General features: G+C 41.7%; 1 protein-coding gene across 3 annotated transcripts in view; it reads right to left on the bottom strand.

Moving 5' to 3' along the window:
* Nucleotides 1-831: 831 nt before the first annotated feature.
* HMGN3 (high mobility group nucleosomal binding domain 3) overlaps nt 832-26542 on the bottom strand; it is a 35406-nt gene continuing 9695 nt past the window's right edge. Inside the window, exons 2-7 of one of the 3 annotated variants that reach the window (XM_084754814.1) lie at nt 11571-11621; nt 6009-6038; nt 3112-3162; nt 1870-1983; nt 1652-1751; nt 832-1327 (exon numbers count right to left, since the gene is read on the bottom strand). In XM_084754814.1, the coding sequence (XP_084610940.1) occupies nt 1314-1327; nt 1652-1751; nt 1870-1983; nt 3112-3162; nt 6009-6038; nt 11571-11621 (360 nt within the window). In that variant the 3' untranslated portion in view covers nt 832-1313. The remainder of the gene's footprint in view (nt 1328-1651; nt 1752-1869; nt 1984-3111; nt 3163-6008; nt 6039-11570; nt 11622-26542) is intronic. The other 2 variants (XM_084754816.1, XM_084754815.1) reach the window with 2 other exon arrangements.

Below are 26542 nucleotides of genomic sequence, written 5' to 3'. Positions count from 1 at the left end.
AAACAATAAGTTACATTTAGAATAACTCCTTCGTTCTTCATGTAGCTATGCCCTTCCACAGACAGAAAGACATGATTTAAAAATCAGTAAGTCAAGCCTGGATTCTCCACTTCCACAATGCCACACACTCTCATTTCTTCACCTACAGAGGAACTCTAATACCATCCTGGGCAGTGTTGTTCTCAGGCAGGCACAGGCTGCAGCGTGGCTGTATGGGGCCAAAGACCGTTCACAGCCCTGACATCCTCACAAATGGGAAAGAACTTCCATGAAAATCTGGCTTGGGGCTATTTTGAAAGTGGGAGACATCAAAGGTTGAGCCCGGATTTATGTATGTATGTATGTATGTATGTATGTATGTATGTATGTATGTATGTATTTCATTTAAGACAAGGTCTCACTATGTATCTCTTGACTGGCTTGGGACTAGCTATGTAGAACAGGTTGGCCTCCAAATCATAGAGATCTACCTGTTTCTGTCTCCCAAGTACCACACCCCATTCAGTTTGTTTTTACTTATTTTTTTCTACTTATGGTTTAGCAGAACCCTATCTTGTTTTTAAGGGCTTTAAAGTATTACATTAAGGCCTATTATCCACGGCATCCATACTGGCCATGCCTGTTACAAAGTGAGGTAGATGTAATTCTTCTACTCTAGCGGTCATACAGGTTTTATTGAAATAATAATGTTAAAAGTCCAGAAAACTATGAGACAGTGCTGCCTGACTTCTTAGAGATAACATCGTGGTACCAACTGTGCATAGTCTTTGCATCGTCTGCATCAATCAAATGAATCACTTCCTCAATTTAATAAAGACCCACACAGGTATGTATTTTGCAGACAAGAAAACCTTTTTATTTTTAAACCACAAATAGTCAGCAGGTGGCTACAACTATCCACACTTCATGAAAATCACATAAAACCTAGGCACAAAAGCACCACTGATTATTGCTCTAGAAAAATTGCATGAAAATTTCCAATATGCACGGTAAAAAAACACCACAATATGCACAGGACTACATTTTAAAAGCAAGGGCATAAAATGCTGAATCCTTATGACACGCAGCTTCTGATATTAAATTGATATTTATTTGACTTGAAGATGATGGAAATTTCCAAAAAAAACCCCATCACCATAAGAGGATAAAATGTCCATCTTCATATATATATTTTATGCCAACTAATAGAGTCCTAAAAAAATTAGCATTTACAAAATACTTGGTAAAAATAGCGTTTAAAAGTTGTCCCAAGAGGTACGTGAAATGAACCCCTGTTTTCCATGACAAGTCATTCTCCTTCTTTATCTATAGATTCAGTTCTCTGTGCCTGTGAATAAAAAAGAAAAACAATATATAGTCACCAATAAAACCAAGTATAACCAAAGGAAAGTCCACCCACCAAGAAACACACTTTTGCACATTTGGCCTCTTGTTTTCCTTCCAGGTCTACTTCAAAACACACTTCAACTCTGGGCGGAAAACAGACAAGGCAGGAACGCATTATGCCAACACTTTGGCTGCGGCATTTATTGCTTTCTGCTACTTTAAACCACCACAGAAGCCTTACCTGTGGGCTCCAGTGTACATAATAAGAAACAGCACGCTACTACCTGATTCTAGTCACTGCAAACATGCAGAATGTCTACTGTACCCTTAACTCTCACTGTTTCAATCTGCCCCTTTACTGACAGAGTGCTGGGTGGGGGGCTTCTGCAGGCTGAGACATTAACAGTTGAGCGAGAGATGTGGATCTGCAATAACATTACAGGCAATAAAGAGAGACATTGTAAGTGTGCTATCCAGAGCTGAAGGGTTGAGAAGTTTCTTTTAAGACTGGTTCCGTCAGTGGGAGGTGGTCGTGGAAAGTACCTCTTCCGCTTTAGTGTCACCATTTGCAGATGGTGCAGTACCTTCCTTTCCAGCTTCCTGCTTCTCTTCCTTCTTCCCCTTAGTGCCTCTGCTAATCTTTGTTCCAGGTTCTTTCTAACGGATCGAAGCACAGGGAAACAGAGCATGTTAGACGCACAGAGCGACGTCAGCGAACGTCAAGGAGCCCCTGCCGCGCAGCCAGATACAATGGCGGCTACCATGATGGCCTTAGCAGAAAGTGGGGACCCAACTTCGCTGTTTCACCTCAACTACACTGTAGCTACATGACAGTGTAAATGGCCACTTGCTGAGCTCACCAGCACTGCTCTTCTGTGGGAAAGTGATGACTGGCCCAGGTATCACTCAGGGACATTTCTGCTGTGAGTGGCTTTGGTGTGGAGAGGGAAGCCATAGGGCCTGGGAAAAAGGGAAAAGCCTGGGTGGGGGGAAAACCCACCCACCAGGGACCACAGCTTTTGCTGTTGCTCTCCCACATGAGCAGTCATGTGGAACCACACATCTTACACAACTAGAAAGGTGTTGAAAATAAAGGCCCAGATGAAGAAACGCTGCTAATCTCACGACTGCTCTGCTTTGGGAAACTGTTTTCACTACCACACACAAGTTCAAACAGTTTTTTTCCGGTACTTTGAAGGGTCCAGTGCAGGACAGTCCCTGTGCCTAAAGATTCATTGGCATTAATATACTTCAGCCCTCTGCATCTGCTAAACAGGACAGTCACATCTATTTCCGTAGAGTAGAGTGAGCTGAGGGTGACTAAGTAAAGCTAACGTTCACTACTTGCTAGAGTAAATAATCATGTTTTTATTGCTAGTTATGGGACTGGCTATCTACCTGTGAACAGTTATGTAAGATTGTGAGCCCTTCTCTGACATCTGGTGCTGATAGCAGTGGTGGGATCCAGAGCCAGCTCTAACCCCACCAAACCACCGTACGATTGACTGCGTGTTTTTCGGAGGCGGCTGCCAGGCCCCTTCTCACAGGAGGCTGTTAGGACCAACTTGCTTTGCTTCCTGCACCTCACCGACCAAATGGAAACCATGTTCCTGCTGACACCCCGTGTCTTTGCAGAAAGCCCACAGTGATGGGGATGACGTTCTGGTCTGTGCATTTTAGCCTACTCACTAAACAGGATCTCTCCTCAGATGATTTTTAGGCATGGAGTTATAATTTATTCATTGCTTAGAAAGCCAAGGGAGGGAAGAGGGGACTGTCTCTTACCTTAGCAGATGTTTTTCTTGGTTTAGGCTCAGGTTTTGGTGGCACCGGTTTCTGCAGAAATAATTTAAATTATACAAATACTGAAACTGACATCATTAGCACCAAAGAAAGAAGACAAATGTGCTGAAACGCCAGCCATTGGTTCTGACTGTGCCTCTGCTCGTTCCAAACTGGTCTTTTCAGTATTGGGGACTATTTTCATCCTGGGTTTGCAAGTGATGGGCACATGAGAAGGAAAAGCTGACTCATTAGGCTCTGGTCCAGTAGAGCTCTCCGGGGCAGGTTTAAGTTTCTCTTTCTGATATCTCTCTACTTCCTTTTTTTTTTTTTTCCCACAACACCACAGCAAGAGGAGAGGCTCCGACCCTTGGCTAAATGGCTTGATGAATTCACTCTTAGTGGCCTGCCCAACAGACTAGAAATCACAGCACATCTTAGGCAAAGTCTACCGTCCACTGGTCACCAAGGCTGAGACCTGGTAAAGTTCTTCAAAGACATATCCAAATCCCTGCAGGTGACACAGATTTCAGGTTCTGTGGCCAACCCTCTTCCTGTTTCATCCTCTCCGATGTCAGTGTTAAGATAAGAATCTAACACAAGACATTGGGCTCATTTGTCTCTGGAGCTTTTTATTCAGACTATAACTATGGTGACCTGTCAGGCTATTATAAGTTAAGAAATTTTCTTTGTGGGTACTTTAGGTCAGATATTTCTCTAGTAAGGTTTAAAATATGTACATTTTAACGTTCTGAGCACTAAAGAAATGTTTTAAAGATAGTAAACACTGTCCAGGGTGTTCCCTGGGAAGAAAATGTGCCTTTCACCCTAGCAGCTGTAAAAGATTTAGAATTCACATTGACTATAGCCTTTATGTGTGAAATTTAATTGGCAACAGTTAGTTCCAAAGGGCCAGCTTCTAGAGGGGAAAAGAAGGTACCCCTGGTGACTCACTCGGTGATCCCAGCACTCAGCACACTGAGGCAGGAAAGAGCTGCCAGCATGAGGCTAGCCTCAGCTACAGAGTGATACAACCTCAAAAACCAAAAAAGAGGGGCAGCGAGTAGCTCAGTGGGTAAAGGTGCTTGCTGCCAAGCCTCATAACCTGAGTTCTACCCCTGGGGCACACATAACAGAAAGAGAGAGCCAACCCCTGCAAGTTTACTTCTGACCCACCTCACACACAAGGAAATAAATGTAACAACAATATTAAATGGAAAAGAAAAAGAAAAAAAACTTAAAGGGTTGAGCTCAAAAGGTAGAAAACAATTTTAGTGTTAGTATCCCTCCAAATCTTTAGTCTGCTTCGCAAGTACAGAAGCTTTCATGGCCCCTAAATCTTCCTAACTTTAAAATTTGTTATTGTAAGTTTTGACAGGTTAGAATATGTTTTCTTGACTTTTAGCAAATTGTTTCCACTTAAATCATTTTCATCTTGGTCAGCATTGAGTAATATCAAAATAGTACCAAGAAACTAAGAAACTAATGTTGAGAGAGAGGACGGGGGGAGAGGGAGGGAGAGAGAGAGGGAGAGGAAGAGGGAGAGGGTGAGGGAGAGAGAGAGAGAGAGAGAGAGAGAGAGAGAGAGAGAGAGAGAGAGAGAGAGAGAGAGAGCGCATGCTAGAGTGAGCACCTGAGGAGGCACAAAATCCACATCAGGTGTATTCCTCAACCAATCTCTGCTTAATATCTTGAGTCACTGTCTCTCATTGAACTAAGTTCACTGAAGGGCTAGCCTAGCTGAGCAGCTTGCCTCTGCTTTCCAGTGCTGAGATGCAAGGTACACATGGCTACACCTGGCTCTTTGTGGGGGCTGGAAATCCAGACACAGCTCTCATACATGCATGACAAACACCTTAACCAGTGAGCCACCTCCGCAGCCCTCAGAGGAGCTTTATAGTCTGGAGCAACACTGTTAGCCCCCCCCCACCACCACCCCACCATGATCTCAGTGACAGCGGCTTCTTATACTGATGGCTCCTGGGGCTCAGAAAAAGCCCCCTTTAAATTTTGGTTTTCTTTGACTTTCAAGGGTTATCCTCTTAAGTGGCATGAGATTTGCAACAGTCCTCTGGTGACTGATACTATGGCCCTACGGGGACTCGTGTGAAACACTTTCAACTCCTATGTGGGGCTAACATCCACTTCCTCATTTGTTTCAGCATTCAGTGTGGGAACGGATCGCTGTCAGCGAGCCTTCTTACCCTTCCCCCCTTTTTTTAGACAATAGCTCAGACTACAGGAATTGGGGGCAAAACCCTCAAGAAATCCAGAGTCAGGCTGGTTTCTTTGTAGAAAGAGAAAGAGTGGATAAGCAGACTGCAGGGAGGAACACATGAGCCAAAGAGCAGCATATACAGGCTGCAGCAAGCTAGAGCCCAGGTTTAGTCTCACTGGTCCATCCCAGCTCTGTTCTAATCCTTGTCCTCTCTCTGGGCATGGCCTACCGAAAGAGACTCCAGGAGAAGAAGTACATCTCTTCCAAAGATGCCCCAGGTCTGCAATGTAGCTAAAGTGTATGCATTAGTTACCTTTAGGAACACTCCCGCCCAGCGATAAAATGCTCAACAGTGTGGGCAGAGCGTATACACTCTGGATCCACTTCAACATGAACTCGTGTAGAATTTTGAGACCAGGATTTGCTTAATGTACTTGCTTGTCTTCAGCAGTTCCAATCTGCAGGGGCCTTCTATACCTGATAAGGGACCTCGACACTGTTTTCCCGGGGCGTGGGTAATAAAGGGAGTTGCTTGACGATGTCAGATTTACTAGAATTGAGACCCCAAGTACTTTCCCAAAGGAAAAGAAACTGAAGGAAAATGCCAGCTAATCATCCTTCTGCCTTAGACGAGGGAGCACACATTCCTAAGAAGCTAGAGCAAGGGGCTCTGAGAACTTACCGCTGACAATCGCGCCGACCGTCTTGTGGGCTACAAAAGAATGGGGAAAAAATATTTTTGGTAATTATAAACATCCAGGCTGGTTTTAAAAGTTCACTCTTGATATATTATACATTGCTGAAAGAGTAAAATGAATGACACCCAACAGCCTCTACAGGTTAGCACAACGAAACATGCCAAGACCATTGGGCATTCCAGAGGGTGTTGCTACAAGAAACAGGCTCACCTTTCATCAGGTGGCTTCTCCCAGGTAAGGGCGCTGGGAAAAGAGAGGAATTCTGGCTCTACTCTAAGCCACAATTGTTTCTTTTGTGATAAAACTGACATCAGAACCTCGCAGTGCCTCAAAAAAAAATGGGCTCTTTAAAATGGAACCAAAATCTTTAAGCTAGAAAGAGACTTAGGTAATTACACAGAAGCCCACATAGTACTTTTCCATCTCTGCTATGCTGGGAAAGCAATGACTGTAAGTCTTACACAGGTTAAGAAAAGTTTTCGGTTTTTTGTTTTCTCAAACCCAGAACAAAATCAACACAATTATCTACTAAAACCAGGTTTCACGAATCTCTTTAATTTCAAAAGTTTAGAAAATTGATTAGATAGATAATGAACTGAATTTAGCCCTTTTTCAGAAAATCTTTTGGAGGACTGCCCCAGTTAGTAGCCACTGACACTCCAAAGAGCACAAAATAACCCAAATACCCAGCACACAAAACAGATCTCTTTACTACCCAGAAGAACCTACTTGTCCCAGGTGAAGGCATTTATCTTTCTAAAACTAAAATTGGCTTTCTCTGCAGGTCTCACTGTGTGCTTTCTGTTTGTTTTACTCACGTCTCTATCTCTAATAGAACCCAGACGCTGCCTAACACATCCAAGATCATCTGCTGAGTAAACGAATTCAAGCTCTTCCTGACTCACGTGGCTTTATGAAGATCCTGACTCATTATGATAAGTTTACATGCTTCAAAATTTTTCTTTAAGTGGGTCAGCAAAAAGCAGTCAGTGGGATCTTGTGTCATGATTGAGAAGAATTGGAGAAAATTCTAGAATCTGTGCAGAAGTCAGTCTAGGTCAGTGGGTCAGGTTACACTGGAATAAATAGTTCTTGACATCACCGCATCGAAAACCTTCTGGCTGAAAGTCCCAAGAGGAGCTAAGCTCATCTTTCTTGAAGCCACAGAAGGAAATGAAGGGCCGGAGCCCCCATGAATAATTTTAACCTTGGGGTCTCAAGGAACAATCAGAGCTGAACGTAAGTCCAGATATAACAGAATGGACACGGAGTGGGAAGCCATGTGGGTTAAACTGTGGCCTGGGGCACAGTCATCACCCAGGATAGGACGTAACGGTCACCACACAGCTGGAAGCACAGCTGCGGTCAGGAGAGAAGAGTGCACAAGGGATTTGCCACAGGAAACACGAAGGTACCTGCTGGGATTCTCTTGGGTGTCTCTGGGACATCACACCCACAGATCTTTAGGAGACAGGTCCCAAATCCTACAATGCCTTTCTCAGGCCAACTACACTGAGTACTGCTGAGGAAAAGACAGCACTCCCACTTCAGCTGTGCAAAACATGTGTGCACCGTGCTTCTTCCACAAGGTTTCTGAATACGGAAAACAGAAGGGTCTCTCCCCCCCCCACCCCCCATTACTATAGAGCTCAGCTCTGAAGCTTCTGTGTGGCCTCAAAACAGACTCCTACCTACCATCTAATATGTACGGCTTGCAAAAGAAGCAAAGAAACCTGACTGACCCAAATCCCTTCCTGCTTGGCTGTCACCCTACAAGCTTTCTGCTGCCTTCACTTCACCAGTCACTTCATTCTCCTACCCCCAAAGCACCATCATTTTGTCGTTCAGTGCTGCCAGTGCCTAGCAGGGATCCTTAGGAAGGGCTGAGACAAACAGAAGAGATAAGCACCAGAAAAACCGTAGATTATTCATTTACGAAAAAAGGAGCTGACCGCGTAAGCCATTATACATAGCTGCCCATTTCCCAACCAGTTGCTGTTTGCAAAATCTTATTAAAAAGAGGTATTAAAAAAAAATCATGTGAAGGATTTCCCAACTGCACCACCCTGCCTCTCCATGCCAACCTTTGAACCATTCCTGAGGGATGGACTCATCAGAGCAGCGCTGCTTTACAGCGCAGGCCTCCAGCTGACTGAAACACACACTTAATTTAGGTTCGGGATAAGCACTCCAAAAGAAAAGCTTGGGAAATTGAAACCACAACAGTCTCTATAGGCTATCTAACAGAGCCAGACTCTGAAAAGTGGATGTTTTACCATAAAATCATTTTATGACTTCCTACCTAAAATTTACCAGCTCTTGTGTGTCATTAAAAAAAAAAAAAGACCTTTAAAACTCCCTTTCCAGTTATTACCATAGGGGATTTGATTTTTTTTTTCACTGCAGTGAAGGCCGAGACTCCCCTTTCACTCAGTCAGCACTACCGCTTACGCATGCATGCAAGTGTGGATACCTTCCTGGAAAGTCCCGTCAGCTTCCACGGCCTTAACATCTATAAATGATTGCCTTGAATTTATTGGATGCAAAACAGATTAGACTGCTGTTTATTCCCCTTTAAAACACTGAAAGCATTTGAAATATTCATTTAGGGATCAGCTTTACTTGGTAGAACTGGGTGGGTGGGGGCGCTGTTAAGGAATTTCTCTTAATTTGTCAAGTGAGTGAGAAATCATAGGAAAAGTAGTCTGAGGAATGACACTGGAAGAGGGAACGAGGGGTTTTAGGATGCCAGGTCACTGTGGCTCATGTCAGTGAGACGTCAGAGTTATCCAGTAAGCACTACTGATTGGCTGACTGCCCCCAACTGAAAGACACGGGGTCTGTTTCAACACCCTGGCCGCAATCGCAGCACGCACGTCTACTCTCACAAAGTTCAAAGGGAGAGAGAGAGGGATCCAAGGAGAATCACTGGGCTTTCCTGATCATTGCTTCAAGCTTAGTTCTCACAAGATGCCCCTTTGCTTCTGAGGCCCCGCATGTTCTTTTAGAGCAACACTTAAAAGCGGAGTTGCTTTTGATCCTCAGAAACAAAACAAACGAAAAGTCCAGCAGGAGTGGCCCTCCCTCCTTTTTCAGAACGGGGAGTCAGAGAAAGACAGACGGACGGACGGCCTCGGCTGGGCAATGGAGAAGCTGAAAGAAGTAGGACCTGGGTCACTGCATAAAAGGTGGGTGGTGGACAAGGGCTGGAGATTAGGGCCTCAGGTGTCTCCCCTGGTTCTGTTAATTACAAGTTGGGACATTTGGAGAAAATCGTATTTCGCTAAGAGCCCTTCTCCTTGAGATAAAATAGGGATCATTGCGTCTGCCCGTCTGCTATCAAAACCCGCACTGCTCGGACACAGTCTATTCCTTCTCCTGGCTCTTTCCCTTTTTTTCTTAAAATAGCAAATGTGCTATTATTTTGCTTTACTCTCTCTTCCATACTAAAATGGAGTCTTTAGGAAGGCAAAATTTTCCTGGTTTTTCCCCCGTTAGACCCACAGGGCCTGGAACCATGCTGGGAGCATTTACAGATACTCATGTATTTTGTTTTTGATAGGAATGCTTCTTGGCCATGAAGCACAGTGGTAAAGCTAAGCATGGTTTTCCAAGGTGCTGACTCCCAAGTCTCCCACCACATGGAGAAAAAGAGAGAAAAGACTGCTTCTGAGGGTATTGAGCAGGTCAGGTACAAGAATAGAAACAAAAAAGGCTTCGTGATTGGCATTGGGTGATGAGCACGGTACACTTTTCAGGTCATTTACTGTCCAAGTCTCCTGAGGGGCACGGCTCTGTACAATGTCCTCCAAATACCACAGCCATGGTGGGAAATCTTCAAAGGAAGAGCCCCCTTTGTAACCGCTATCTGTTCATCCTGGGTGACATACAAAATGACATAACTGGAAAAATTCAGCTTGAACTGAATTTCAGTTCTCTTAGGGGAAAGAAAAAGATCAATCAGTGCACTTCCGGCAGTTCTGAGAACTAGTCAGCACTCAAGCTAACCGCTGACCTTTACTTTCAAATGACTGTTGATGTCCGAAGACATGTGATGAGTTTTAATCTGGCCTTGGCTTGAGTTGCAGGTTAAAAAAAAAAAGCACTATCTGCAAAATACTTTTGTTACGAATAATATAAAAAATATATAATGGAAAATAACAATCCAGAAAAGCATAAAGAAAGAAAATCTTTGGGTTAACTAACATATCTAAGTTATATACACAAAACTCTGGCTTATCTTTTATGTGCACCCATGCCAGCATTTGCTTCTGGCACAGAAGGAGTAGGAAGGCTTTCCACAGTCAAGTGTCTCCTCTGAACAATGGCTTTAAGGCTTTCTGACTGATCAAGTGAAATGTCAACCCTCAGAGAGAAGCCTAAATGCTTGTGTGTGTGTGTGTGTGTGTGTGTGTGTGTGTGTGCCTAAATCCAAAAACATTGAGGTTACACCTCACCAACTGTTCTAAAAATTATGTCTTGCCAGTTTCTAAGTGTTTATCTTTTTTTGTTGTTGTTAGCTCTAGCATGGGTGTGGTGACTTTGACTGTAGATTTCTGATTTCATCACTATCTCCAACAGTCCACTGTTGGTACACGGATGACATGGGCAGGCGGGTTTGTTTTTACATTATGTCTGTTAAAGATTTTCTCCTTTGCAGAATGAATTTCCATGTACAAAGCTTATGTAGGGTTTGGGTATCATGACGAATTCCTCTGAATTATTAACCATGATATGAATCACCCCATCAAAGAATCTGTAACTGGATATTGTTTTTGCTCTCTTGTGACCCCTTTTAGTTTGTAAGTTCAAGTGTAAAAGCTGAAGTTTCCCACACACAGAAAAGCTCTGTGCAAAAGGAAGTAGCTGTCATCACACATACATCTCATTTCTGACTTCTTTTAGAGACATCTTCAGTATCTCCATCAAGGGGCAGACACAGGCATGTCTTCCAAGTTCTTAACCCTTTTCCAAGTTTCTGTCTTTTAACACAAAGCATCTTTGAGTCACGGGCTAACTAGTTATCTGAGTAACTTAAGAATTTTCCTAATTAAAAAAAACTTTAGTATTTTGATGTATTATGAAGCTTTCGATAGTTTTGTCTTTAGAGATGAATCCTCTTAGGCAAATACTCAGAATCAAAAAAGGAATTCATAATTCACTCATTGGAGCAGAAAATTTATGAAATCAACAACCTTTCATTTTCTTGTTATGAAAGGCGGCCTCTGTTCTCCTTGATGAATTTACCTATTATCTTGCTCTCTGCCCAGAAGGAATTCTCAATACCCACTTTGACAGACAGCAGGACCAACAGGCAGAAACACAAACAGTGTTGGAAAATACCTCATCAACGTACTCAATGAAACATGCCTAAGCCAAGGGGAACTACACGCAGACTCTTACCTCTGGCTTTTAGCCTAAGCAGACTTGTTTGCAATGGTATTCCTACACACACACACACACACACACACACACACACACACACACACACACCACAAAACATTTCAATACTAAGACTTATCTAGGGACAGCAAAGCCATGCTTACCTCCTGTTTAGTTAGTTTGGTTCCATCTTTGCCATCTGTATTCTCTGGAGACTAGAAAGAAAATATTTCAGTGAATCATATCATATTAAAATTTGAAATCACACAGAAATTATTAAAATATGCATGATAATGACTCCTAGGACCAGAAAAATAAATGTAATAAGTATATATTTTAAGACAGTGTACAGTGTGTATGTATGTATGTGTGTTTGCATGTGTACTCTCACTCTGTGTGCATATATCAAAGCCAGGGGTCAACAGTGAGTGCCTTCCTCTATGGACTTCCACTTTTTTTGTGAGACAAGGTCTCTCCATGAATGCAGAGCAATTGCTTCTATGAGACTGGCTGCCTAACAAGCTTCTGGGGATGCCTATCTCTGGCCCCGGGGCTGGGATTGCAGACATAGGCAGCAGCGTCTGGCTTTTCTGTAGGTGCTGGTGATTCAAACTCAAATCTTCACACTTTTATAGTACTCACTATAGCCACTTAGCTGTCTCTGTAGCACCAAGGTGTACATTATACACAGACACATGTGCATGTGCACGCACACATGTGTGTGTGCATGTGAGCATGCGCGTGCACGCACACACACACACACACACACACACACACACACACACACACACATTCCTACTTTTTAAAATTGTGGGTGAACCTGCAAGCAACTCCCCAAGGAGGCCACTGAAGGCAGAGTTCCAGGAAGTTGTGAAGTCACCCATAGGTGCTGGGAATTGAACTCTGTTCCTCTGGAAGAATAGCAAGCGCTTGTAACTGTTGAGCCATCTCTCTACCTCCTCTCCTAGTGTTAAAACAGGAAAAGAACTGCTATGCACCCTTCTTTGCAATATTCGTACACCTTAAGCAACTTTCGTTTGTCCTTAATGAATCTAGAACTCACTAGTCAGTGGTGGGAAGTACCTGGAACCTACTGTCTTTTTTACCTCCTTGTTGGCATGTCTACATGGATGGAAGACATCATACAAGCTGCCCCGCCCCACCAATGAAGCACTACAGGCAATTAATGGCTGACAAAACACAGAAGATTCATTTATCCCTAGGGTTGAATCCTTTGGCAGATTATTAACTACATAAACACATTATACATATGAGCAATACTGAATGAACTTAGCAGGTTGTACTTACATATACAGGTATATATATATATATATATATATATATATATATATATATAATATATACATGTGTTACATATGTATAATACACAATATTATACATACACATATATGATAATGAGATAAACTTGAGAGGGAATGGGGAAGACACAGGAAAAGTTGGAGGGGGACAGAGAGCGATAGAAATTATGTAAATACCATACTTATGTATGACGTTCTCAAAGAAAATAAGGATGGAAAGAAGGCAGTAGGCTCAGCAAAACCCTGGACAACCACAGCAACATATTCTCATACTGTATTTGCTTTGCTTTGATCTCTAGATCATTCCTTGATACGTTTTGGTAAATTTATATTTTTTTCCCCATCAACAGTTCTAACAACTTTACTAAACTCCTAGCATGAAAGGCAAGTGTCCTGGTGTTTCCAGATAGTTTGTCCCCAGATTTTAATCCGCCTCTTGAGGCAGCACTGCACACTCCTGTGACAGTTCACACCTGGCCACCCACCTCAGCGGCTCATGACTACCTTTGCCTCCACTTCCTGAAACGGAGGCTCTTCCTGACCCCCCTGTGCATCCACATCCACATTCCCAAAGTCACAGGGAGACATAAATTAAAAAAAAAAAAAAGAAAGCTTAAAGACAAAAAGGCTAATTAAGAAATTGAACAAACTTAGATTGCACAACTATGTGAAGCTAGAAGGTAAAAAAACTATGGCACTAATAGGTGGCCAAGATGACTGGAGAACCATTAGAAAATACACACAGAGGGCTGGTGAGACGCCCAGTGGGTGAAGAATACTTGTCACACAAGCCTGACAACCTACACTGAAAAGAGAACCAAGTCCTAAAAGCCATTCTCTCATCTTCACATAAGAACCATGGTACACACATGTGCATGTGTTCTTCCACACACACACACACATGTGCATGCACGCGCACATACACACAAATGATAAATAAAATTAAATTAAAGAAAACCCCCACAGAAATCGCAAACTGACGTTTATCACCATGTTTGGCTTAGCACAATAAAACAGCTATATTCATGCCTCATCTGAAAAACGAGAACAAAATTCACAGGATCATATAGCCCACTGCTTAGCAGAACTTGCCATGCTGTAAACTAGTGTGAACTTCTCACAGAACAACTTGGAAAAAGCTGATAATCCAATAATTTTTTTGTAAAAAAAATATTGTTTCATTTCTATTATACCTAATAAGGCACGGTTGGAAATAATATGCATGTTCAATAAATAACAGGGAGGTATTTAAACTATGTAACTGGGGCTAGGGAGATGACTTGATGGCTAAGAGCACTTGCTGCTCTTCCAAAGAATCCAAGTTCAGTTCCCAGAATCCATGTTGAGTGACTCAGAACCACCTGCAATTCCAGGTCCAGAAGATCCAATGTCCTCTTCTGGCCTCCAGAGTCATATGCACACATGTGCATAAATATACACTCAAGGGCTGGAGAGATGGCTCAGAGGTTAGGGACACTGAGTGCTCCTCCAGAGGTCCTGAGTTCAATTCCCAGCAACCACATGGTGGCTCACAACCACCTATAATGTGATCTGATGCCCTCTTCTGGCCTGCAGGTGTACATGCAGGCAGAGCACTGTATACATAATAAATAAATAAATAAATCTTTTAAAAAATATACACTCAAACATACATAAATAATAAAATAAATCTAAAAAATAAACTATGTATGTAACTATTAATACAGCAAGACTAAAATAACCATAAAATAAAATAAAGATCTACATATAATAATAATAAATTTTATAAACTTAGATAATAAAATAGTAAGTAAAATGTAGGAAATGGTAGTCTTTGAGAAAAACAGAATGTTTCAAGGCAAAGGTCACAGAGACTCTGTCCCTGATCTATCTGTTACATATGACTTACCAGCTTCCATTTTCCAGAAGCTTCCTTGCCCACAAGGCTATAGCCTGTTTCCCACAACTGACTAATTGTTCTCTCCTCCAAATAGAGCCTCCCCTGTCCTGAAGGGAAACAAAACTTTCTCTTTTCTGTTCTCCACTCCTGTACAGGAATGGCAGCTTCCCCGCCCTTATGTTAGCTGAGTTCTAGAGAGCAACATCACAGCGAGTCTGAGAACATATTGACAGTTTCTACAGGGGTCGCTGTTTTTCATGACATCCTAGGTTACAAACTCGATCCGTCTATCCATCCAGATTTTCTGTCAGGTCACTCAGGGATATTCTCTACGTGTAAGTGATAAATAGGCAAGAAAGCGTTATGCCGCTGTTATAGAAATGTATATTATATATTAACATACCTGGTTAGGTTTTTCTACTTGTCACAGGTAGGAGTCATTTGAAAAGAGGGTGCCTCTGTTGAGAAAATGCCCCCACAAGACTGTCTTATGGGCAAGCCCATGGGTGTATTTTCACAGTTGATGTGATTAACGGTTGGCACGGGCAGTGCCAACCCAGGGCAAAACATTTTGTGTTGTATAAGAAAGCAGGCTGAGCAGTTCTTTGGAGGAAACCTGTAAGCAGCATCTGCTATGGCTTCTGCCTTCAGTTCCTGCCCTGGCCCTGACTTCTCTGAGTGATGGGTGATCTGAGAGTTGTAAGGTGAAATAAGCCTTTTCCTCCCCAAGTTACTTCTAGTCATGGTGTTAACCACAGCAACAAAAACCATGTGTGTGTGTGTGTGTGTGTGTGTGTGTGTGTGTATGTGTGTGTGTGTGTTACAATAGCATATATAATATATAATGAAAACATGTATAATATGTATTACTATATAAACTCAATGTTAATATTACTTTCAATATTATATGCCATGGATTACTAGCAACCAATATTACCAAGGGATCAATCTTTAAATACAGATCTAATGATGTTTGTATTTGCCGCAACAAAAGACACTGTACTAAGAAGGCCTGAAGAATGAAAATGTTAATGTCATCCCATGAGTAAACTGTATGACTAGAGATGTGACAAACTACAACTCCAGACAAGGCTGACTGCTCTGGCAGTCCCTCCACAGGGGTTTCTATGATCAAGCTCAGACGTATTTCCAGTTAGGAGCAGCTGATGTTTTCTCTGGAGTCAGTGTGCTTCAGTGGCCTGAACACAGGCAACGGGCTCAAAACTCTGCCTTGAATCTTGGCTCCAAGAGCTGGGTCCTAACTCAACTAGAGGCCTAGTCTCCACATCCATGGATGTTTAACAGTGACCCCTAACTTAAAGGTTCACGCTTTATGTTCATGAGTAAGCCAGATGTTAAGAGAAAGCAGCTTATGAACTCAACTACTGTGTTATACAATACAAGGTACAGGCGATCTTAAAGAGCCTTTTGAGTGACAAAATGTGACGTGACAGTCAATGGAGCCTCAGACTTGCACACATTTCCCAACATCCAGCTTCTCTGCAGCTGGTGGTCATGCTGTTGCTCACAATGACCAGGTGTGCTGCTTTGGGAAGACCTTCATTCCTGAACGTCTTACCGGCACGCTTCACCACTGTGACTTGGCTGTGAGACTGGCTCAAAAGGAGGGAGGGTATGCTGTGAAGGTTTTGAAGCTGGCTGAATGAAGTCATTGTGTCAAATAAGGATGGAAAAAAAGGAGTAGGCAGAAGTTCAGCGAATACTCGGGTGGTCGCCAGCGGGCTGAGGTGCTGGGCGAGGAGCGCTGCACGGGCTGCAGGGAATACTGAAGCAAATAGGTTCTTGCTTCATTTCCTGGTGTACACCAGGTTTGTATGAATCTGGTGAGAACCAAGAGCACCCAAGAGCCTGGGAACCTTGGACAAACAAAGGTCTCATGCACATCCAGGAGCATCCTTCAGATCCCAGCTGCCCTAGTGCTAGCTAGGAAGGTTGAAGACAGGCAAGATGGCTAGGAGGTGGGTACAACAGAGTCTGACAGGTCAAAGCACCAATGAGAGTTGATTTCATGTTAAATCAGAGGCAGCTGGAGGTGGGCTGGGGGTTGGGGGGGGATCACTGAATTCCCAGTGACTGGATCAGGACACAGACTCGGGTAGGAAGCATAGAAACATTATTTTAAGGAAGCACAGCTCATCGAAAGCAATCTTCAAAGAAGAGCAGGTACCTTTGGTCAGAGACAAGCCAGGCACTTGCTGTATGACTGGAGCTCAGTAGCGTCACTCTCTACAAGGTGAGCTCATAAAGATTCTGATGAGCACTGGTATGTGCCTCTGAGCTGTGTAAATCCCAGATTCACGCCTACACATTTGTTCCATGCCCTAAGAAGTACTAAGGAGTCTAAAGAGCAAATGTCACAGGAGGCTCTACCACCTTACAGGGGGAGGGCTGACTTCTTAACTGAAGACTGCCTTCCTCATCACTGTGCCCCTTTGCTACTACTGTTAGAGCCCAGGGTTACAATTTTCCAGGACAGCAATGGTGTGCTATATGGCCACATATCAGGGCTAAAGCATCTTTTCACCCAATACTCAGTGCGAAGGCTGCATGGGCATTCCCCCATCTTCTTCTCTGCAAAGGGTGCTACATTCTTGTGCCTTTTAGTAACTGCTTATAAACATAGCACCTCTAAGCTTTCACCCCAGGCTAGCCCTGGCCTCTGTTTCCAGGAAGCTCTATCAGTTCTCAAAAAGGAAAACAAATGGGATAGAGCCAGGGGAGGAACCTTTGCTTGCTCAGTCAGATTTAAAGGCTTAGAAATAATAACACAATCAATTTAGATGTAATTAACACTTACGTTGACTTGCATACCATCCACCTCCAAAAAGATAAACACACACACACACACACACACACACACACACACACACACACACACACACACGTCAAGACTACAGACGGTAGGAAGATAAATGATGTATAAAATATATAAGGACTACAAACAATTCTGTGTCCCCAGACAGACTTCATTTTCTGCAGTAACAAGGAGGGAATATCAAATAAGCACAAACATAGCTGTTTGTAAGTAAAAACTAGAGCCAACCTGCGTCAGGAGAGTACACAATAAAACAGTATGGAGCAGTGACAACAAACTATGTGTAGGTATGTCATCGTGCATAAATCTCACAACAGCCGTGAACTAAAAAAAGATATCAAGTTTCAAACTACATGTAAGTGCTTAGGCTGTAAGAACAGCAAAGAAAGCTGGGCTTGGTTGTGCCACACCTTTAATCCTAGCACTCAGGAGGCAGAGGCAGGCGGATTACTGTGAGTTCGAGGCCAGCCTTGTCTACAAAAGCAAGTCCAGGAAAGCCAGGACTGTTACAAAGAGAAACCCTATCTCAAAAAAAATCCTAAAAAAAAAAAAAAAAAAAAAAAAAAAAACAGCAAAGAAGAAAACCACAAGCAGGTTACTTAGAACAGGTTACTCTTAGGAAAGTGGGAAAAAACCAACTCAATGCAAATATATTTCTTAAGATGGATGGTGACAATATTAACTTACTATTCTTACTTAAATCGTATAGAGATAGATATTGTATATGTAAATATTCTATATTAAACTGTCTTTGACTTGTAAAACTGCAAGAAGTTCTGAACCAAACAGGCAAGTAGGAAAATCAAATCTTACTTTCTTTTAATTACAAATTTCGAAAAAAAAAAATACAGTTTATAAACTCCAAAAATTAAAAAGAAAAGTCAAAGCATGAACTTAGAGGGTCAACAAGAGAAATGGCTGATGGCCACTGAGCAATTATCCCACAGTGCAGTAAGAATGATAAGGAGACGGACAGCAGTACAGAGGGAAATGAAGAGACAGGCGGCTACTTGAGGAACTTCAAATCTCTCTGAGAGACAGCTCAGAAGCCGAAAAAGTGGTGCCAGTAATACAGCAAAGACACAACGGGTGAGCATAAAGCCAACTATGACAGATGTACGGCGAAGCAAGGAAAAACTGGAGAAAAAGGTTATCGGAGTTAAAAGGCAGGCTACCTGCAAAGAATCACTCCTCCCTAGTAATTATAAGTATCAGTCAATATTGTCCATAGTCTAGGCCAAGTGTCAATCTAGAATTCCACGCCTTGTTGCCGCCCCCAGAGCCTGGTTCAGATAATAAACAAAGAATTCACCACCAACAAAGCCTTTCTTTTAGTGTGGCTCTGCGACTGATGGGTCAAATTCAGAAACAGGAAAAATGAGTCTACGTGGAAGGCAGGCAGGTAAGAAAATTTTTTTTAAAGTATCCTGGTAAATGTAATTATTATACACAGATAATACTACCCATTCTTTGTTTTGTTTTTTAAATCTGTTTTTAAGAGAAATCTGGGACCAGTGCCAACCTATATCATGTTACATACGGCATATGTAATTTCAGAGTTTCTGAGAGCCACATTAACAAGCAGAAAGAAACAGGTAGGACTCTGTATGATGCTTTAGTCAACTGAATGTATAAAATTGTGTCAATTTATTATGTAGTGAATATACAAGTTATTAATGTGGCACTGCACATTCTTTTTGTATTAAACCCTTTACGTCTGTTGCGTATTTTACAATGAACAGATCAGCTCTACCAAACACTAAATTTTCATTGCAAATAAATGTGTTTTTAGAATTCAAATTATGCTTTTACCCAGATTATTCCAAAAACACTTAAAATTGCTCCAATAATGGGATCTTTTCAGTTTTGAAATATACGTTGATTAAGCTTAACCAAAACTAGAAATTTCGGTCCTTTTCCCTTTTGAATGCTTAGGAACCTCCTCCACCCAGTAGCTACCACACAGGACAAAGGGGGAGGCATGAGGGAGGAGTCAGAGGTGAGGTGTCTTGGGGCAGTTACAGTCTCAATAAGTGGAAACGGGAGGGCGGGAAGGATCAAATCAGCTAGGCCCTGGCTTTGATTTAGAAGATGACAGACACCAGAAGACTTTGACTCTTTTATAATAAGATGTAGCGATTACTATCTTTAAATTTCAGTCTATGAATATCCAAACCAGGAAGGTGAATGAGGCAAATCTGACTGGGAAGGCAGAAGAGAAAAGAAAATCAACGGAAATTACACAATAAACAGAAAACATACATCATGTCATTAGAAAAAATCTGATATATCAGTAACCACGATGCATTTGAGCAAAGTATACCCTCTTTGAAAATTTTACATGTCCAGATTAATACTAGGAACATAGATATGAACAAATTTTAAAAGCTTAATACTTGTACAAGGAGACCGTACTGTAAATTCATAGTAGAGATTATCTCTAGGGAGGTCCGCAGAGCCAGGGGGTCAAAGGGAGTTTTCAAAGGAAGTTTTTTTCCTGTATGCACTCACTTTTTAAGGATGTGGCTCTGAAGCAAATAGATTAGTTTAAAATAGACAAATGCTAATTTCTGAAATCTGGGCAGCAAATAAATAGTGTGTTCTATCATTTCCTGGATTCCTGACTTAAAATGTTTCTAAACAAAAACTGCTGCTCATATTGGGAAGAAAAATTAAAAACAAATTTTCTGTATCAAACCCCATTTAACAAGACCATGCCTCTTCCTCGACACAAATTCCCTGATGGCAGCTACCATTTTCTGTATTTCTTCCATGTGTTATCAGCCTGGTTTAGTTACTGCTTTCTGTTTAACACTTGTAGGAAAGGAAGAAACCGGACTCCTCTCCAGCTAGGGTGTGAGGAGCTCGCGGAGGGAGCAAGGCCACCTCTAGCCACTGACTAAGGGTTCTCAAAAGATGCCTGGGTTCTGACCTACAGTCACTCGAGTACACTGCAGGGAACACACTGTGCATTCCTTAAGTCTTTCCAGCTTCTAGGCACCTATCTAACAGCATATATATTGAAGTGTACAAACAATATTTTGGTTTTGTTTGAGACTCCCAGGCACACCATGAACTCACCATACTGCAAGGCTGGCCTCCAACTATTGATTCCCCTGGTTCCACCTTCCAAATGCTCCAAATTCATGATCATACACATAGATAATACATTTTTGTTTTTTTTTTAAAAACCTCATTATGATAGCTAAAGAACAAGCTATAAATCATCATTTCTTGTTTGTGTTTTTGAGAAGGCTCTCCTATATCCCAAGCCGGCCTTGGACTCCCATGTGGCTGAGGATGACATTGAACGCTCAGCTCTCCTGCTACCATCTCCAGAGTGCAGAGACTGCAGACATGTACGTGGCACTATGTCTACTTTACACGGTGCTGGGGATTGGACACAGGGCTTTGTGCATGCTAGGCAAGCACTCTACTGACTGAGTCACACCCCAGCACCCTTCTATCATTTTATAGCACTTAACAGTTTTAATGTGCGTTTGCACTATTGTGTTTGAGCCTTTCAATAATATTAACCAAACAGGAGAAGCCTTGCTATTTTCATTTTAAAGCTGACTAAGAGCTTCAGAGAGGCCAAGCAGCCTTGTCCAGGTAGAGTGGCAATCTTTGAACTCTTACACCAGGGCTCTCAGAGATGCTACCAGATGGCCCAGTCTATTGTCTCCTTTGCCCAGATATGAACCAACTTTTAGAAAAGAGTGAATAGTTAAAAATCTCCCGTTGATTTTTAAAAAACCAATCAGCTAGCTACGGTGAAATCTATACATGACTGGTAAAGGAGAGTTATAAGGCTAAACGTGTCACTGGGAGATAATAAAGCAAAAATAGACTGAAACATAGTTTAAAAAAATGTACCTACTGAGTATGCACAGACCTGGAGAGGGAGTGAGTGGACTTGTTGGGGGCTTTGTTGTTGTTTGGTGAACTGTGTGGTTTTAATGAAGCTACAGCAGGTCCTGAGCTTGGTACCCTCCTGTACCCACCTCCTGAGTGCTGCCACTACAGGTGGGTGTTGCCGTGCTCACTCAGAGGTGGTTCCTAACACATTTGATCACTTCAAGTCTTTAGTGTGTTTATCTTCCACATAAATGAGAAGAGGGACTAGTGTTCATGACCTCTGTAGAGTTTAGATAATTGTCCCTAAAAAGAAGAATTCAAAGAAGAAAGATGAGGAGGAAGAAGAGGAGGAGGAGGAAGAGGAGGAGGAGGAGGAGGAGGAGAAGGAGGAGGAGGAAGAAGAAGAAGAAGAAGAAGAAGAAGAAGAAGAAGCAGTCTCCTCCTCCCTCTTCTTCCTCCTCCTCCTTTTCATCCTCCTCTTCATCCTCCTGCTCCTGCTCCTCCTCTTCCTTCGCCCTTCGTCCGCAGCAGCAGTACCAGCAGCAGCACCAAGTGGCTGAGGCCTGTAAGATGGCTCAATGGGTAAAATGTTTAACTGGCTAGCCTGAGATGTGAATTTGATCATCGGAGCCCATGTAAAGGTAAAGAGAAAGAACCAACTCCACCAAATTGTTCTCTGACATCTACATACATGTTGTCGCATGTACCCATAGTAACATTGACAAGAAATAAAATAAAATGTTTTTTTTAAAGTACACTTACACCTCATAAAGGAAAGAGGAAAAAAATGAGACATATAGAAAACAAACACATTTCAGCATAAAGTTTGTGTTTCTTTGCAGGGGTACTTACTCTATAATCTCTGACTCTACTATATACTAATTAAATGTGTTTTCATGTTGCTAGCCATAGAGGAACACTTCTATTATTACATATAGCAATGTAAAGAACAAATAATGTATCTTGAACATATATAATTAAATAGTTCATTGTGGAATATGAAAAAAATATAGAGACATGTGAGCATGCATGCGTATGTCCGTGCATGTATGTCCATGCATATATGTGTGTGTGCACACGCGTGTGTGCATGTATCTTGTGTATAACTCTAGTCATAGACCATTAGTTACTGAAATGTCTAGGTTTGGTGATGATGTGCCTTCCCTAATAAGCTCAGGCCTGGACTCTGAAGCAGGACTTAGAGTACAGGCAGAGGTAATCACACATTGCCTGGTAACCTTCCATGACTACATGTGATGACAACAGTCTGTATCATAATAAAGCTTAACATTTCAAACAAGTGAGCAATAACTTATTTACATAACTTAATTCTCATTTCATTTTTAGGCACTTTAGCTTTAAAATTTTCAAAACGGAAGTTACTAGAGATAAATGGATGTGAGAAATTTGATGATATTAATGGTTAAAAGGGAAACTGTTGGTTAGAATGTTGCCAGTCCTCTCACTTTCTAGCTGGGCGACCCCAAGAAGCGACCCTCCTCTCACTGAACCCTGACATTCCCTTTTCGTGGGTGAGAACGCAGGCTCTGGAGCCAGACCTCTAGGTGTGAAGTCTCAGCTCCCAAGGGCCCTGGGGAAACGTCAACCTCTGATGCTTCCGTGTGTTAAATGAAGATGAGGGGATTTGACTCGGGAAAGGAGGGGGAGTAAGTTTACTAAAGCAATGTGAAAGAAAAGTACCTGATTCACAGAATGTCCCCTGAAATGTCACACTAACAGTAAACATGTGTGTCGTTCATGAAACTGCAGGACAGCACTTCTTCTATTCCTTCTAATGACACAGCTTTGCTTAACCACAGAGCCCAGAGAGCATAAAACACACAGCTCAGATCTGGTACAGCCAGGCATTCGATAAAGTTACTTATTTTAAATCTGAACAATAATGTTTGTGCCCATGTTAATTCCTGATATCAATTCAATTTCTTCTAACATACTAAGTGTTGGAACCCATTTTGAAGATGAAAGCCATTTTCTCTATTTCCTTACTTCTGAGTGTACACATCACTCGCTGTGTGTGCGGCCAAGCGTGCGTTTTCCTTGGGCACACCTACGGGGCTGCTCCTGAGCAAGCCTGTAAGATGAGAGAGAACAGGACCCAACAGACACCTTCACCAGCAACTACAGCAGGGTTTGGCTGAATTCTTCCAAGACTGTGGAATGTACAGTCAATAAGTTGCTGATGAAAAAGGAAAAGAATTCAACATTGTGATTTGGTTTATCTTCACGCAGATTTTTAAATTACTCAGGAGAGCAACATTGTATTTCAACAGACTAGGTACTGTGAAAGCAGACGCTCTCAGTGGCATTTATTTCAGTCACCAGTGCCAAATTGCACCCTACAGGAAAGTGGAATAGTGTTTAACTTTAGTGTCAACAAACACAGCATTTTTGGGGAGAAGTACAGAGGGGAGTCAATTAGTTAGCTGATCTGCTAAGACAAATTTAATATTATATAAACAGATTTTGAAACTTTTCCCTCTATGAGCAAAATCAGGCACAGGAAAGCATCTAAGATTTAAGCTTCTGTGATTAGAACAATACATTTGTGATTTGTTTGTTGCATGTCCACCTCTACCTGCAGTTAAATGGCCATCTATGGTGAGTACTGCTTGCTCCCTGTTGACTGCAGCTGGCATCTGTCCCCAAAAATGGAAGCCTAGGGTCAATGAGAAGCCCATTATTTCATTACAGTTTTCTTCATAATTAAAAATGTCACCATCTTAATGGTGCCCATATTGGACTTCTGTGCCCATGCCAGCCCTGTGCTAAGTACTCTCACCACCTCAGTGATGGCCATTTCGCCTGTGCCTGCATCGAGCTAAGTACTAAGCACTTTCACCATATCGATGAATTCCCAGTGAGGTAGAACATATTATTATCCTGAGTCCCAGAGGAAACCGAGTCCTAGAAAATGACAAAGACAAAGACGCTAGGGAAGGGTTACATAAACTGCGCTAAAGCATTTGTCCAGGAAATGATAAATATAAGCGTCACGTTAGACACTTCTTCCCCAAAGTCTGAAATAATTAAACAACCTTTTTTTTTCTCCTTTAAAAACAATTAATTGATCCATTTGTGTAGGGACCACATACAGCACATCTCTTAGGTGCTATGGGAAATAAGAGATTTCACGGCTCAGTAAAATTAGAAGGATTGCAAAACAAAGTTAATTAAGAAACATAATCAATCAAATAATGTGTTGCTTTAGATAGATAAGGCTAGATTACAGCCTTTAAAAAGTAAGAGGGCAGGGTTAGTAAGACAGCGCAGGGTAAGGTGTGTGCCGTTAGCCTCACAACCTGAGTTGGTAGCCAATGGCCAAGAATCACACAACTGGTAAAGAGCTTACACTGACTATATAAAGAATTCTTACAAGTCAATAAGATGACAAACAACCTGTGCTCGCTGTTCTTTTATCTTTCCAGTCAATCTGACACAAACTGGGGCTGTATGGAAGAGGAGCCCTTAAGTGAGAAGTTGCCCGCATAAGACAGAGGCAACTCTGTGGGGTGCTGTATTGATTAGTGATCAATGCAAGAGAGTACAACCCACTGTCTGTGGTGCAAATTCTAGGCAGGTAGTCTTGGGATGAGTTAAAAAAGTAAGGTAAGCAAGCTGTGGGAAGCAAGGCATCGAGCAGTGGTGCCTGCCTCAGTGCCTGCCCTGAGTTCCTGCCTCGGCTTCTCCTGATGAAGGGCTGTGACCTGTAAACCAAATAGCCCTGCCTCAAAGTGGCTTTTAGTCATGGTATTTCATCACAGAAATAAAAAGCAATCAGAGTTACAACCCAAATTAATAATGGGCAAAATATCTGAACAGGCACTGTTGCTTAGAAGCAGAATACTAACATGTACAAGGCCCTGGTTTTGATCTGCAGCACTACAGGACACACACACACACACACACACACACACACACACACGCACACGCACACGCACACGCACACATGCATGCACACATGTGGGTGCACACACATGTGCACACAATGCACTCTTAGCATATGAAAAGATTCTCATCATCTCTGCCTATAGAGGTGTAAAATTAAAATTCATTAGACTATCCATCCGTAAGTAAATGCCCCACAGTATTAAGTATGAGCACCAAGGGACCCTCCCTTCACTTGGAAAACTACCTGGATGTTTCTTAAAACATGAGATATGATTTTTTGAAAACACTCATTATTTATTTCTACTCTTTGAAATATTCCCAAAATAAATATAAAAATTATGCATCCATGCAATGACTTATATACAAATAGATGCAGAAATATCTATAGTAGACATATTTGGAACAATCTTAATGCTTTTCAACTTTTGGAAAGATGAGCAAAAAGGCAATGTATCCAAAACAACAGTGAAGTCTTGATATGTGTTACCACATGTACAGACCCCCAAAAATATTAAAGAAATCAGAAACATAACACTAAATACTGCACAGGTACTTTCATATGAAATATTAGAAAAGGCAACTATAAAAGAAAAAGCAGCTGCCCAAGGATCATAGGAGTTACTTTTTTTTTTTTTTTAGTTGCAGAATTGGATAATGGGAACGATTGCTCAGTTCTGTAATTTACTGAAAAATCACTGAGTTGTGCACGCCATTTGAATGGACTCTATAGTAAGGAAACCATTTTCAAAAAATCTTTGTATAAGGAATCTGTACTATCTCAGCAGTGGGAATTATGTTTTTAAAGGAAGACTATGTAAAGAAAACCACATCTACTGGACGTGGTGGCTCAAGCCTTTAATCCCAGCACTTGGAAGGTAGAGGCAGGCGGATCGCTATGAGTTCGAGGCCAGCCTGGTCTACAAAATGAGTCTAGGACAGCCAAGGCTACACAGAGAAACCCTGTCTCGGAAAACCAAAAAAAGAAAAAAAGAAAGAGAAAGAAAGAAAGAAAGAAAGAAAGAAAGAAAGAAAACCACATCTTCAATTGTGAACATACCCATATATATGATTTCTAATAAATGTATATATATACAATATAAATGTATATAATATACATATATAAATATATATGTAATATATTAAGAATAATGTTTAAATTAAATATTTATTTTACATATACATTTATATTATTACACATATATACAATAAACTATATACAGCAAGAAGAATTATGAAATAATCAGAAATTATATAAATGTTACATTCTTAGAGTTTTGGCTATTTGTATTTGTCAGCCTTGAAGAAAACATCTTTCCTATCTTGGTGCATCTAAAA

The sequence above is a fragment of the Acomys minous genome (assembly GCF_964271855.1).
Source record: "Acomys minous genome assembly, chromosome: 13".
NCBI lineage: Eukaryota > Metazoa > Chordata > Mammalia > Rodentia > Muridae > Acomys > Acomys minous.
The sequence above is the reverse complement of the archived record's forward strand: the minus strand, read 5'-3'. Positions and strand labels throughout refer to the sequence as shown.